This window comes from Podarcis gaigeae (genome assembly GCF_964106915.1).
Source record: "Podarcis gaigeae genome assembly, chromosome: 2".
Taxonomy (NCBI): domain Eukaryota; kingdom Metazoa; phylum Chordata; class Lepidosauria; order Squamata; family Lacertidae; genus Podarcis; species Podarcis gaigeae.
The window spans coordinates 3,093,448-3,109,198 of NC_139679.1; the positions used below are offsets into that span (position 1 = coordinate 3,093,448).

The 15,751-nt window shown below is 42.5% G+C and overlaps 1 protein-coding gene across 3 annotated transcripts in view; it reads left to right on the forward strand.

Annotated features, from left to right (window-relative positions):
* The window catches only part of EIF4B (eukaryotic translation initiation factor 4B), a 37,833-nt gene that overhangs the window by 11,361 nt on the left and 10,721 nt on the right, over positions 1–15,751 (forward strand). For all 3 annotated transcript variants that reach the window (XM_083729196.1, XM_083729195.1, XM_083729197.1), the window contains 8 exons: positions 2,535–2,666; positions 3,894–4,102; positions 6,609–6,725; positions 9,031–9,085; positions 9,865–10,005; positions 13,278–13,394; positions 14,384–14,566; positions 15,085–15,322. In XM_083729196.1, coding sequence (XP_083585322.1) covers positions 2,535–2,666; positions 3,894–4,102; positions 6,609–6,725; positions 9,031–9,085; positions 9,865–10,005; positions 13,278–13,394; positions 14,384–14,566; positions 15,085–15,322 — 1,192 coding nt within the window. The remainder of the gene's footprint in view (positions 1–2,534; positions 2,667–3,893; positions 4,103–6,608; positions 6,726–9,030; positions 9,086–9,864; positions 10,006–13,277; positions 13,395–14,383; positions 14,567–15,084; positions 15,323–15,751) is intronic.

Consider the following 15,751-nt stretch of genomic DNA (forward strand, 5'->3'; position numbering starts at 1 on the left):
TGAGCAGAGATCATGTGAGTGGGCCACACAGTCTCTCCCCACTTCACTTCCCACCCAGCCCCATAGCAGATTGCTTCTTTTTGCAAATTGTAGGGGACTTGCCAGCCTGGTCTACCCTTATTCAACCCTTATTCTGAATAGAGTCCCTGCCCTTCTCTAGTGCTGGGAGACAAATAGAAGCAGTGTACAAGGTCAAAGAGAATGTATGGCAGAGCCTTGTCTCCACCATCACCATCTACCTAGGAAAGGTAGGTAGGGGCTTGCTGTTGCAGTAGTACTTGGAGCATAAGATCACAGGCAAGAATCACCCCTTTGGGGTGGGTAGCAAAGGTTGTTGCATGGCCACCAAGGCCAGCTAAAGCTGGCAAATCCTTGCTTATAAAGAATTAAACTGACTTTGCCCACCGTTCCTCCCTCTCCCCCAATTTTAGCTCCTTACTCTTTCCCCCTCTCAGTATGTTTTATCCTCCAGCCAAGGACAGCATAATCCTACTACGGCCCAGTTAGTCACCTGTTCTAAGGGGGAGTTTGTACTTCTAAGGAACAGAAAGTGCATTACTCTTCCAAGAAGTAGGAAACACTGTGTGCCCCTTTTACATTGGAAAGGATGTTCCCTAAAGACATTTCTGTGGCCTCAATAGTATCAGTTATTCCAGATCCTCCTCTCTTCTAGAGGCTGTTCCTCTGCTTACAAGTGTGCTTTCTAGCAGCACTGTATGGGCCAACAACTTTGGTATGTAATATTTAGCAGCATTTCAGATAGGATAATCGAGCTCAAAAACAAGACTTTCTTTCCTAATAATAATAATAATAATAATAATAATAATAATTTTAAAAAGCATTTAGGGTAGCATTCTTCTCTGTTTCAAATTCTGACAGCTCATAGCAAATACCCTCCCATTCTGTCTGTCTGACACATAAGATAAAGGGCAGACTTCCAAGAATAAAGAATTGTGTGCTTCTAGGATAGAAGGTTATCTGCTCTGTGTGTAGGCTGTTTTCTACCATTGTTAGGAAGCGCTGGTTCCTTTGCCAGGGCTTTAAGGTTTCCACCTAAGATCTAGAAATAGGTTGAATTTTTGCGTTCCTTTTTTGACATGGTAAAAGCCCAAAGGCGTTCTGTAGAATTTTAGTTTTTATTAGTCTTCATGACATTTCAAAACTGGGATTTTCTGTGGAGCACATTTGACACAAATAGTGATCCTGTGATAGATGTTGACTCATGGTGATTTTTCCACATATAAAAATTGGTGTGGCCATGCAACCTGAGAAATGAGATTTTTATTCATCTATGAAAGTACATGATAAAACTCTTGTGTTACACTTCCTTACCTTTAACAGGAAGGGTTTGCTTAATGCTACATTTAAGGTCCATTTAAACCCACGTAGGTTGGATAGCAAGCTTCTAAGGGTTCCTACTCTTTTTTAAACCCTCAGCTGGCATCTTTGAATGTTAATTCCAGCATTCTGTGTATTGAGTAGACGACTTTTGCTAGATTTCCTTGCAAGCAAAACCACAATATAATTTTTGCTGTGCCATCAAAATATATAACAATTAAGGTGAACAAAGTGGCAGTTGTGTTCTTTGTGTTTAGGATTTTAACATTTGGTGTTGACTGTTTTTCTATTATAAGTTATGCAGCATTCTTTATCATTGGGGATCCCCAGTAACTAGGGCGGTTCTCTTGAGTTTTACTGGAGGCAGAAACTCCCCCAGTGTGGAATAAGAGACCTCCCACAAGTTAAGTACAATTGACAGAGAACTATGAAGAGGAGTCTTATATAGAGCTCTGAGTATTATCACTGGCCAACAGTTCTCTTCTCTGGTTTGTGGATTCGTGGAGGCTTGTTGGGTATACAGAGTTCTCCCTGATGTTTACCTCATTTGTAAAGCCATTGTGTGACTTGGCTTAAGCTGAGTAGGAAGTGAGCTTCTGGCTCAGCAGGTCATCTGGACCCAAGATGACTTCTCTCTGTCCTGATCCCATTTCTGGGCCATGCTGCTAGCTTCTTTCCTTTGTTAAATTTTGCTCCTCTGAACCCCAAAAAGGAGGCAGTGGTGTCCTGCCTATGAAATTCTCTCCTGATGAAATGCCTCTCTGCAAACACTTTCCTTTTTTACAATGCAGAATACCAATATTTTCTTGGCTTACCAAGAACTCATTACAAACTGCTATCTATGGATGGGATAACTTAGAACACTGTCACAACAGGAAAATGACGGGGAATGAAGCTGTACAACACTTTATTTTCTACTGATTTTGAAATTGAATCTGTTTGAATTCAAGTGTATGTTTTGGTTGTGCTGAAATGTGTGATTGGGTGTTGCTGTGGAAAAGTGGATTTGTAAATCAATGTCTTCCTGTCTTAATGGCAGTTCCTACTGTCTTTTGAGATTGCTTGGTTTGGTTGCTTGTGTTCAAATCAGTAGCAATAGACTGATCGGCATTGTGTATGCAAGTGAACGGTAAAGGACAATAGCAGTTTCCAACGTTTTGAAGAGGCTTTTGTATCACTTTTTCTATTTCTTACAGCTAAGAAGAAGAACAAGAAGGGGAAGACCCTGACTCTGACAGACTTTCTAGCAGAGGATGGCGGTGGTGCTCCCACCTTTGTTCCAAAACCAGTTAGCTGGGCAGATGAGACAGACGATCTGGAAGGAGATGGTAAGATAAAACATAATAATGGTGTTTGGTTCGGGGGGGGGGGTTGCTTTGCTTCTGCTGAACAGTTTATAGGTGTCAGTGAGAAAACATCCTGGAGTTTCTTCTAATCTTGACTTTTCAGCTATTATCTCTTTCCTCCAAACTGGTGTCATACACTTGTTGTTGGACTGCAGTCAGTCCCAGTCAGCATTGTTAATAGTCAAGGATGATGGTGGGTTGCAGTCCTATATCTGAAGGGTACCATATTGGGGAAGGCCAATACTAGCAGTTTCTTGTTCTCTGCTGCATTTTTATAATGAATTTTGGGTAAGTAGTTATTTTGTTTTATTAGAGAAAACAAAATAAGTGTCAACTAGGACAGCTATGGAAATCTCCAGCCATGGTAAGAAGCCAAAATTTATGCCCAAAGGGTGGGGTCTTATCTCTGCTGTCATGCTTAGCTTTGGGGGTGCTTGGAGCACAATGAAGCTAATACAATTTCAGAGCTAAGGTACCATATTCCTCCCCAGTACTGAGTCCTTCTGAAGCTATCACAAGCCCCTCCCCATTTCTAATTTGGTGGGCTTTTGGTGTGTATGCAATGACATTAAGCAGTGTATCTTCCTAAGAAATACAGCCCATGGAAACTTTAAGAGCATGCAGGACTGTCACTTGGCTTCAGTCACATAGAGAGTGGCATTCAGGGTGGGCCCTGTATTATGTACCCTGAGGTTGCAAAAGACTGAAGTGTTGCTGCAGCATCTTTCCCTGCACATGGAGGCACTGGTTCATTTATAATACCTCTTTGTGATACCTCTCCAAGGTGTTGGAGAGTCATCACAGCCCTCAGCTACACACCTTGAAGTGAACATTTGTCAGCAGTCATTGCAAGTGCTACTAATATGGAGTTGTTCTTTAGGACAGTTGGCTGCTTTTTTTGCAGCCATTTCCCATACATTCTCTTTGAGTGGATTGTTTGGGACCAATTGCTTGTGTTTCTGTGAGTTAGAATGTGGGAAATTGCTTATGAAATGGCATGGCATTTTTATTAGGCTGTTGTTTGCTTGGAAAAATGAATCCCATTTGGGGTGGTTTGTGGAGGTGGTGCTCTTGTCTAATAGTGACCAGTCCCTATAAGTCTCCAATACTTTCCTCGCTGCTCACAAGTCGAATGGAGGCTGAACATTCTTTGCTGTTCATTGTAAATGCTCTGTGTGTTTTCTAATGTGTAACGCTTTTCCCTCCTAGTTTCTACCACCTGGCATAGCAATGATGACGATGTGTACCGAGCCCCTCCAATTGACCGTTCCATCCTGCCTACTGCACCTCGGGCAGCTCGGGAGCCCAATATTGACAGAAGCCGTCTCCCAAAGTCACCCCCCTACACTGCCTTTCTGGGAAACCTGCCCTATGATGTATCAGAAGAGTCCATCAAGGACTTCTTCAGAGGGCTTAATGTGAGTATTTCATGGGTAGCTTTAAAGTTCACGGTCTGGTAGTGCCACGTGGAATCCAGTAGAAAGCATTCAATAAGAATCCAGGTATTTTTTGTGTCACCTTGAGAGGATAGCAGCATTATCTTAAGCTGTGTGAAAATGGTAATGTCAAGAGAAATTCCGCACATGCCTTGTCTTTAAAGATGATGTTTCTGATATGAAACTCCACAGGAGTTTCCCTAGCAGCTGGTAGAAATCCCAGGCCTCTTTGATGAAGTAAAGAGCGCTTTATAAAGTGAGAAGAATGATCTGGATTTTTATATTGTTTCTAGCTTCTCAATACCTTACAGCTTGGAAGGCAGCAACAGACCCAACTCTACTATTTTCAAATAGCTTTATGCTACATAAACCTATCAATTGTAAAGAGTAGTTTTCTGCTTCTGGTTAACCCAAAGCAGGCAGCCACCCCTTAAAATAGTGATGTTTCATGCAGTTTGCTGAGTGGGTGATTGGTCAGCGGTCTTGTGTCCAAACATCTGGCAGGTACAGGCATAGATCAGAAATATAGTGGATTCGGTTCCAGGCCACCGCAATAAAGCAAGTCACACAATTTTTGGGATATCCCAGTACATATCAAAGTTATGTTTATACTGTAGTCTATTAAGCCACCCCACCCCAGTTGCAGGGGCAGAAAGAGAAAAACCTGTCTCCAGCCTGCTCCACTCCCATGGCTAGAAGAGGAGGGGTGGTGGCGCCAGTACTGGGGGGTTTCCTTCCCCTGGAAGTTGCCAGGCTTCCTGCAGCTGCACCCACATTCTTGTAAGGAGCAATATCTGCGAAGTGCAATAAAGCAAAGGCATGCCTGTCTAAACCACAGAGCCTAGGGCTTGCTGTTCAGAAGGTTGGCGGTTTGAATCCCCGTGATGGGGTGAGCTCCCGTTGTTCGGTCCCAGCTCCCACCAACCTAGCAGTTTGAAAGCACATCAAAGTGCAAGTAGATAAATAGGTACCGCTCCGGCAGGAAGGTAAACGGCGTTTCCGTGCACTGCTCTGGTTCCCCAGAAGCGGCTTACTCATGCTGGCCACATGACCCGGAAGCTGTACACCGGCTCCTTCGGCCAGTAAAGCGAGATGAGCACCACAACCTCAGAGTCGTCCACAACTGGACCTAATGGTCAGGGGTACCTTTACCTTTTATGCCTTTAAAAAAAAGTAGTGACACTGTGCTTCAAGAGTCTGGTTCTCCTCTCTCCCCCACTTGAACAGAATTAAATTGGAAGGAGGCAAGGCCAGAACAGTAAATTGTGAAGAGATGCAACAGGCAGCTCTTGTGAGATGTGCTCAGAACTCATGTGAACTGCTATTTCACACAGCACATGAGGGTTTCTCTTGTCACATGGTTTGGGAATTGTACCTCTAGTGATTTAGCATGCTGGAAGGACAGATCACAATTCCCAGCAGACAAGCCTCTTGTTTTGAAATGCTGTACATAGCTTGGGGCTTAAAAAGAAACAAGACAGGTGTGATGAAACTGCATTTGATGTTGGAAGGAACTTCCTGTACAATAAAGGAAAGCATCATTGATCTTCTTTGTTGTTACACCTATCTTGAGTCAAGCTCCAAGAAAGATCTAACTCTCCTGTGGTGGTCAAAAACTGAAGAAGATTCTTCCCTGCTAGCCATTAGTCTAAATATATATTTGGTAGCTTTGATAGCAATGAATGTGCAGTGTAAATAGAAATGTATAAGCTTCAGGTGATCTGCTGGTTGGTTCCAATCTACCTTCTGAGTACTCCTGACCTAGAATAAAGTTAGCATCTTTTTAAGCAGTCTTTATTGAAATCAGGATGGTTAAGACTGCAGTCCTGTATACACTTAGCTGGGGTTAAGGCCCATTTAACTTGATGGGAGGAGCCTGAGTAGGCATGCATAATAGTGTGCTGTAAAAGGTGTGTTCCTCCAGTGTTTCAATATCATCTTATAAGTGAAGCAGAAAGAATAATTGGTGTTAGTGATGCGTGTGTAGAATCATAGAGTTAGGATAATCGTTCTGTTGGTGTGAAACACCAGAGTATATTATGTGGTCTGATTTAAGGAGTGAAAATCTATCACCTGCATCCACTCCTGCCTTTCTCTTTTCAAGTGCCCTTATTGCTATTACTAATTTTTTAAAGGTTTTTTTCTAACTGCTTTGAGGGGGTTTTCTTACTATCAGCAGTATATAAGTTTTATGAAATAACATTGTTTGTTTGTGTTTTCTGTATATACAAGCACCATATAGTGGAAAGGTAGGATACACATTTAACAAACAAATGAGTAAAGCCCAAGGACATTTTATCCTGGATTTCAATTGCCTGCGAGTTATACAAGTTTGTATTTTATAAAGGCCACCCTAAGGGTGAAGGGTGGCATGAAAATGTATTTAAATAAGTGCAGTGGGTGGAGTATGGCACCTGGAGACAACCACTGCATCTTCTTTGTAGGAAGATGTTTACTTAAAATATTTCCCCCTCTCACTCAACTGCAGATAAGTGCTGTTCGTTTACCACGGGAGCCTAGTAATCCAGAGAGGTTGAAAGGATTTGGATATGCTGAGTTTGAAGACCTGGACTCCATGCTCCGTGCTTTGAGCCTCAATGAAGAGGTGAGTTGAAATCTGCCAAGAAATGTAGTCATATCCTTTGGCTTGATGTAGCCCAGCCTCTGGGGTGGAGAGAAAATTCAAAGGAGCAAAACTCTTGAAAACTTGATTGAAGTAATGATGCATAGAAAGTACTTCACTTTGCAGGTATATCTATGTCTGGATTAGAGAGGAAAGAATCATTGAAAGAGATAACCTGTAACAGGATCTGGTGCATTTCTGTCAGCTGATGTGAAACTCTCAGGGCACAAAAGGCAGTATGTTTCTAAAAATAACCTGAGGATGAAGGCAGATTATGCAGGCTGCCCAACCATGTTGCTGCTTGCAAACCTATCCACATACGATTAAGTACGCTTCCAGTGTGTTTCCAAGCACAATTCAAAGTGTTGGTGCTGACCTTTAAAGCCCTAAATGGACTCAGTTCAGTATACCTGAAGGAGCGTCTCCACCTGCATTGCTCAGCCCAGACACTGAGGTCCCCATCCGAGAGTCTTCTGTTGTTCGATCATTAAATGCAATAATTTGAGCTAAAAGACTGTTTTCAGGGGTTTAACCCTTTGCAGGAGTTGGCAAGGATCTGGATTGCCAGAGTAAGGTTTCTTAAGGCTCTACAGTTGCACTCCCTAGAAATTTTATTTTCCTAATAATGTTTGCAGACTGTAAGTTTAAGGGCAGGAAACCTGTTCATCTTAGGCAAATCCCAGTTACTCAGGATTTCCTCAGGATGCACAGAGGATTCCAACGTGTTTATGGAATAATGCATGCTTTGTTTGGAAGCAGTGCTGGAAATAAGGTACAATAGGGACACGGCTGGCCCTGTGGTCTAAACCACTGAGCCCCTTGGGCTTGCCGATTGAAAGGTTGGGGTTATTATATATTTATTTTTGTAAAAATTGACTGCTTCAGAAGATGCATGGTATACATCTGAAATGGACTGCCTTTTATTATCTCCAATTGGCTTCTGAGAAGTTGGATGCAGCCAAATGCAGCCACATTGATTTTGAACACATTCATATCCACCAGTTCAAGTTAGGCACTTTTAGAATAGTAACCTTACATATTTTTTAGAAGCTGGGACAGTGCCTGTTAACCTCAATCTCCAACAGTGGGCTCAGTAATTTCCCCCCTTCTATCTTCCTCCTAGTGACATGAAAACAATCTATAGTAAAATGGCAAAGATAACAGTGCAATGAATGGAAGCAAAATCAGATAAAATTAGCCACGTTTTAGAAGTTGGCCCCCCCCCCCCAATTTTGTATCTTCAGAGCAGTCTGTTGAAGTACTTAAGGACAGCAGTGATCTGTCCTGTTCTGATTGGCATGTCTCAAGTCTCAAGCAACTTGGGTCAAGAAATTGGACTCAGTTTTCTCAGACAAGCCAGATAAAAAGTGTTAACTATCGTTCAGCAAAAAGCATTTTCAGGTGGTTGTTCTCCTGCCTTAGCTATTTTAAGTAGATTATTCTGGCCATCTCAGATACTTGGCAAGTGATCCTGCCTCTGAAGTCTAGACAATACCACCTGAAGACATCCAAACCATTTTTCTGCCTCAACAATTTTTTTTGCAAAGGACAAAGCTATAATAGGTACAGGAAAGTAAATCTGTAAACTGTTAAGGGTGTTTGTGACAGCTTGGAAGCTTAAAATAAGCAGTTGTATTTGTTGCTGCAGATATTGAGGGTGCAATGGGGAGGGAGGAAGAGGAAGTTGCACTGTGCAAGCAGAAGTCTGGTACACAAGCAGAAACACCGGATACACTCTTGGATGAAGAAGCTTTTGATACCCTGTGTCAACCTATTTGCAAGACTGGAGACTTTTCGTGGGCCATAAACATAATCTTCTCTAGTCGTGTGAAAGACAGAGTGAAAGATCCAGGCCTTGGTTTGATTGAATTTAACTCCATCAGGCATCTTAAAACTCCATGACCCTTCACATTAGAGAGAACACATGAACAATGTGGCATCCCTGCTTCCATCATTACATACCTGGGGATGCCAGGCAAAAACATTTCATTTCTGCCAGGTCTTTGGCTTTTAGTAATCTGTGGCCTCTTTTAGTGGGTGGGGTGTTTTAATCTTACCTTTTAAAAATATGAATGTCTCAGAAGTTTCTTTTTTATGCTAAGTCACTTTTAGTCAGTTTAATAAATAACAATTCTGCTAGCATCCTTTTTTCCGTGTGTTAAAGTGATAGGTGCATCCATTTACAAAGCAATTTTCTACATGTGTTGGTCAGATATAACCTTGAACTTGCTGTACATCTTCTTTAAAAAATGGGCTTTAAAATGCTAATGTTCCACTGTATGTTCAGTCTCTAGGGAACAGGAGAATACGAGTGGATATTGCTGATCAAGCTCAAGATAAAGGTAAGTGCTGTGGCTTTGTGAAAAGAGGTCATCTTGTACCAGTTAAATTTTATACACAAAGGCTGGAAAATAAAGCTGTGAAACTACCAAGTTTCCCCCACTTACTAGCAAGTCTTTTCTGTGTACGGATGAAATTGACGAGGAGAGCTTATGAGGTTTACCTGCTTTTGACTTGATCTTGTTGGGTTCAACAGTGCAAATTGCAAAAGGTACCTAGTAAATTCAGAATTAGCACTGTGGGTTTCCATTTCCTTAAAAGTGCCTCTCCAGCCCAGTACAGTACAGGAGGTGTGAGCTACACGATTCCACAGAGCGCATTGAACCAGCATCCTGCTCCCTCTTACCTACACACTGTGATCTTGCCAGAGGTCACGTTTATTGCTCCGGCAGAGAAATTATTAGTGTATCTTTTTTTTCTTTAACAAAATTTATATGCCACTTGGTTGTAATAAAACCTCAAAGTGGTTGACAAAAAAAATCTCATTACAATTACCCATAAAAGACAGTTAAAAAACAGGTATTTTAAACATTTTAAAACTTAAATCAACAATAAACTAAAAACAGATTAAAACACGTGTAACTTCTAGGTGTCTGGAGAGGCTTGCCTAAGCAAAACAGTTTTAAGGAGGTGCTGGAAATAATACAGCAAAGGCACCTGCTTGATATCAATAAGGGAGTTCCAAAGTGTAGGCGCTTTTACTTTCCTCTCTGCAGACGTCTGAATCCATGAAACTGGATGTGCCATTTAACTGTTGGGTTGCTTTTCCTTTCTTTTGCAGATAGGGATGATCGTTCTTTTGGTAGAGATCGTGACCGCAACCGGGATTCAGAGAGATTTGAAACTGACTGGAGGGCCCGTCCTGCTACGGATAGCTTTGATGACCCCCCTCCCCGCAGGGGCGAGGATAGCTTTGGAGACAGTGAGTTCATCACCAGTTGCCTGCTGTGCTAACTACCATTTTCCTTGCCCTCTTCTAATTTTCCTGCATGCTCCTGAGTTGCTGAACCCCTTCCTTTATATTCTGTTCTTACAAGAGTAGCTTTCCTCCCTGTTCTCCCTACACATGATTCTAGATTGAATACTAGCCAGTTACTACAAAAAGCTAGGGAATTAGGCACACTGAGGAAGGGCTGTGGCTCTAGGGCAAAGCCTCTGCTTTCCACGCAGAAGGTCCCAGGTTCATTCCCTTGTATCTCTAGGTAGTGCTGGCTGTGTCCCGAGTCGGAAGCCTTGGGAGAGCCACTACCAGTCAGGCAGACAATACTGAGCTGGATGGACCAGTGGTTTGACAGTGTAAGCAGCTTCCTGTGTTCTGGGCTTCTGGAGTCGTATCCTGTACCTATGTTCCCATTGATGCCAAATACACAACGGAAGATTTCTAGCAGTTATTTCATTGTACAGTGGTATCTTGCTTTTCAAACTCAATCCGTTCCGGAAGTCTGTTTCAAAACCAAAGTGTTCCAAAACCAAGGCACGCTTTCCCATAGAAAGTAATGCATAACGGATTAATCCGTTCCAGACTTTTAAAAACAACCCCTAAAACAGCAATTTAACATGAATTTTACTATCTTAACGAGACCATTGATCCATAAAATGAAAGCAATAATCAATAAAATAAATAAGACAGTAATGTAGATTATTTCTTAAAAAAAAATCTTACCTGCACTGATGATAGTCATTGTTTGGATGGGGGGCTTTTATCAATTTCTGCGGTCACACAATCAGTCAGTCAGTCAGTAGCTGAACTGGGTTCCACACAGTCACAAAAACAAATTAACCAAAAAAGCCTCGAAATCAAAAACACAAAATAAATAGCAAAAACAAAAGCGTCAAACTTAATCCATTCTGGAAGTTCGTTTGACTTCTGAAATGTTTGAAAACCAAGGCGCAGCTTCTGATTGGTGCAGGCGCCCTGGAAACAATAGCCGACAGCCGCAACAGACATTTGGTTTCCGAAAAATGTTTGAAAACTGGAACACCAAAGAAAACCGGCTGCGCTGAAAACAACGGAAGGACAGGGGGCAGGGCAGCCAGAGACGAGCTCAGATGCTGAAATTATGGAATTTTTGTACCAATGGAAAAGAGAATTTATGAACAGTATGGCTAAGATATCAGAGACCATCAGTACCAGATTGGATCACTTTAAGAACACGGCGGAAGAACCGGAAACAAGAAGAATAGATGCAGGGGAGACCCTCTGGCAACGACAGGAGGGAACATTTGTAAGCCCGGGGGGCGGGGAGCTAACTGAAACTCCAGAAGGAAAGACAGGGGAATATGAAGGGCAGCATACACAGAAAATATTTGAGGAAGTACTGTATTGGTAAAATCACCAGTGTTAAGACAGGAGGAGTTGAAACTGGAAATGGCCTTAATTGGTAGCAGCTTCTTGAGGAGCTTTAAATATCAGTACAGACAGGAATTAGAGCAATTTGGGTGAAATCACAACTGTGGAGACAGAGAGAAATTTGGAAGGAAGGAGGGTTGAAATGGGGAATTGTCCTAATGGGAAGCCTCTTTAAATATGCCAAAGTAAGAAAAAAAAGAATGGGTAACAGTCTGGAAAATCGTTTTTATTTAGGGGTCAGCAGTTGTAAATAAATTGGGACATCAGCAGGCATGGATTAAATCAGGCATACGCAAACTCCAGCGCTCCAGATGTTAGGGACTACAATTCCCATCATCCCTGACCACTGGTCCTGTTAGCTAGGGATGATGGGAATTGTAGTCTCAAACATCTGGAGGGCCGGAGTTTGCCTGTGCCTTGATTAAATGCTTGCAAAAAGCAACAGTTAGGATAATTTTAAAGGGAAATAGCATGAAAGCATAGGTGTGTAATGTATAAAGTGGTTTTAATGTTTAAAGTATCTGTGCTGTATACCACAAGTTTAATTGTTTAGTAGTTGGAAATTTGGGTAAAGGAATCTGGAATGTAACATGATTTGGTTTATTTGAAGACCCAGAAGAGGGGGTGGAGGAAAGTCTGGGGATTTGGGGGGCGGGGTAAAAATGTGTTCTTTTAAATTATTTTTAAATGCTAATGAGAAATGTGTGGGGTAATCTGGTATTGATACAATGTAGCATATATTTTGATTTTGTTTTTTTTAATTGAAAACTAATAAAAATTATTATTATTATTAAAAAGAAAACCGGAACATTTACTTCGGGCTTTTTGGCGTTTGGGAACCAAGGTACCACTGTCCATGTCTCGTGTCAGTCAACCAAGCTGGCTTGGTACTCAAAATGCAGTCATTTCTTGCTCCAAATGTTGCATGATTTCTGTTCATGTTTTTACAGCATAACAGAGACCGTAAAATGGAGTCCTAGCTGCACAAGTGCATTGAAGGCTAATCCCTGTTTTCCTTGTTCTCTTTCAGACTGAAATGCGGAAGACCCATTTCAGTCTGAAATGGGGATGAACTCAGCAGGTTCATATCATGAGCTGAAGACATGGAGGCATGTCAGACATTTATGCTTCATGACTGTAAAGCATGCATTCTACAGGCTACTTTTTTGAGAAAGGAATGCCTTAATCAGAAGACAAATACATCTGAAATCTTCTTGTCTAACAGTCTGGAGAATTAGAGTATGGCAGCTGTGAAATTGTAATCAGTGTTTTCACAGCTATTTTTTTGAAGCACAAAACTTGAGTTATATGTAATTGCGTGATTGCCTAACCTCATGCATACCTAGGAGGTAGCTTTATAAACAGTTCGCTTATAGTTCAGAAGATACATAGTTCATGTATGTTGAGATTCCTGCATTTCAGGGGGTTAGCATAGAGGACCCTTGGGTTCCTTTCCAGCTCTGCAGTTCTATGATTTCCTGTGAATTGCCCGCCTCCTTTTGAGAAAAGCACATTTCCTCTACTATTCTCTTGCTTAGAACAAAGACTTTTTATGATGGTGGGGATAATTTTCTAGGGGTACTTCAATACCTGTTTTTTCATCACATTTTCTACTGTGAACCTTCTGGGTGCAGTGGAATATATATGTAAATACTTCTTTACAGTACAAGGCAATAAAATGTTTCAATAATAAATAGTTCTGTGACCAAGCACTATGGTAGTCACGTGCTGGAAGATGCCTAAAGCCTGCCCCCTGAATCTCCCCCAGCTGTGTCAAACGGTTTCTGAAAGTCATTGCTCTGTGTCTATCTTGTACATGCTATAGCTTTTTCCCCCTGCTTTAGGGTATCGAGACCGTGATCGTTACGATTCGGATCGGTACCGTGATGGTCCCCGAAGAGAGATGGATCGGTTTGGGGGCAGAGATCGTTACGATGACCGTAGAGACTACGATAGAGGAGGTACTGTGGGTCACAGACTTCATTGTGGGTCTGGGGTTTGAGATGCTTACAGGAGCCATCGCTTAATATAAACATTTGCTTACATTGCAGCATTGGCTAGGTAATACAGCTCCCACATTCCCCTGCTATCGATGCAACCTTTTAGGCACACAATCCATTTTATGTATAGTCATTGTGGTCTGAATGGCTTTTCTCTCTTGAAGGTGAAAATACTTGGAAGTTGGGATATGGAATATAGAGCACTGCTGCAGTTTCTTTTCTCAAAGGCTTAAAAAGATTTTGCTTTTGTGTTTCAAGATTCAGTGATTGCTCTTGTGGAAAGACATTTTGAGTGTCCTCCCTGCTTGGTCTACAAATACCTCTTGCATCTTGCACACACCTTGATACCTGCAGCACTCTTATTATTTGTGCAGTTTTTAACTATTATATTGGTTGTGGAGATGTAGTAAATGAGGCGAAGTTACAATTTTGGGTTCCTTTCCAACCAGTCATTTTTCTCTGGTTTCTTTTGCTTCTGTGGTCTGTTTTCCTTCCAGGCTGAGTGATCTTGTAATTAGGAGTGGTGCTTTTGTACAATTGTGCATGACTTGAGTCCCTACTAGTTAGCATTTTCCAGCTGTGTTAATTAAGCATTTTTGGCCATGTTTTGAACTGAAGTGGGAGGTATTTTCTTCAGATGTCAAATAGGACTCCAGATCGTGCCCTTGAAACTGTACATGAAATCTTCCTGAAACTGGCTTGATCTAACATTGTGTGCCATGTTTGGATACTGCTTGATCAGGGACTGTGTGCCTCTGTATATGTAACCTCAGGGAAACATTTTGATAGCTGCACATGTTGGAGGGGTATAGGGGTGTGTGAATGTACATACAGACTCTGAGGTCTGCTCTCTTTTCTGACTCGCCTGTGAGCACTCTGGGGTGCTGTCCTCAGAAATAATGGTCTTCATGTTGTGCAAGATTAAACCACTGAACTTCCTTTTCCTGTAGGTTTCGACTCTAGGTCAGGCAGTGGTAGAAGAGCCTTTGGCAGCGGATACCGTCGGGACGATGATTATAGGGGTGGTGGTGACCGCTATGAGGACCGTTACGAGAGGCGAGATGATCGAATGGATAGGTGGAGCAGCTCGCGGGATGACTATAGCAGGGATGACAGCCGGCGGGATGATAGAGGTATGCTCGGTGTTTGCTCAGAAGCAAAGAAATGAGAAACTGTTGGCTTTGCTGTCATTGTTTGTTGTGTATTGCTGCAGATTATTCTGTTCCCCCTTATTCCTTGTGGTATTCTGAATTCGACCCTAGGCCATGGCGATGTTTGCCTCTTGCCCTACCCAGTGTATATGGTATGTTGCCAGATCCATCAGACACTGTTAAGAAAGATTTATTATGTAGCCTAGCCATTTCTGAGAACTGGGTGACCCACCTTTTGTAGGAGGTTTGTCTAATGATTCATTGTCCCCTGTTGGGCATGGGTCCTTTTCTGACTCTTCCTTGCTTCCAAGATCTCCTTATGCGGCCTAAATGCCACATACCATTCAGCCTTTAATCCCCACCTCCTTATCTAAATAAGACAACCATATGAATTTTTCACAATTCTCCTGCTTCTTGGCTTTTGCCTAATCCTGAATCCAGTGGCTTTGCTTTTTCTGAACGGTTCTGCTTTTTTCAATCTCCTGTTCTTTTTCTCTTAGGTCCTACTCAGAGGCCTAAACTGAACCTGAAGCCTCGGAGCGCACCCAAGGAGGAAGATACATCTGTAGCTCCTGCTACCCAGTCTAGCCGTGCAGCCTCCATCTTTGGGGGGGCCAAGCCTGTGGACACAGCTGCAAGAGAGCGTGAAGTAGAAGAGAGGCTACAGAAGGAGCAAGAGAAGCTGCAGCGCCAGCTGGAAGATGATAAGCCCAGGCTAGAGCGACGGCCCCGGGAGCGGTAAGTGACAGAGAAGGAGCATGAGCTGCACACAGTCCAGTAGAGAAACTGCTTGAGTTAAACACCACTTGGTGGGTCACAGGCTCAAGCCGGTGATCTGTGCAAAAGGTGCCATAGATATGTCTGCAGCTCCTCTGATGCTGCAAAACACCCCTATAGTAGCTTCCTGCTGAAGATGGTGAAGGGTGACATTCCATTAGCTGCCTTGGTAGGTAGGTTCATGGCATTACAGAGCACTTTTGGGGGGCCAGCTATCTGTGTAAGCCCAGAGAATGAATGCTAGGCTAGCACCAGGCTTGCCCGAGCTGCTGTATCCCAAACTGTGTCACTGCCGCATGACAAGCAGCCATACTAGCCTAATGACAGGTGGCTGCAAGGCCAAATCACATTACATATAATCCCCTAGCAAATTAAAAAAGGTCTTAAGTT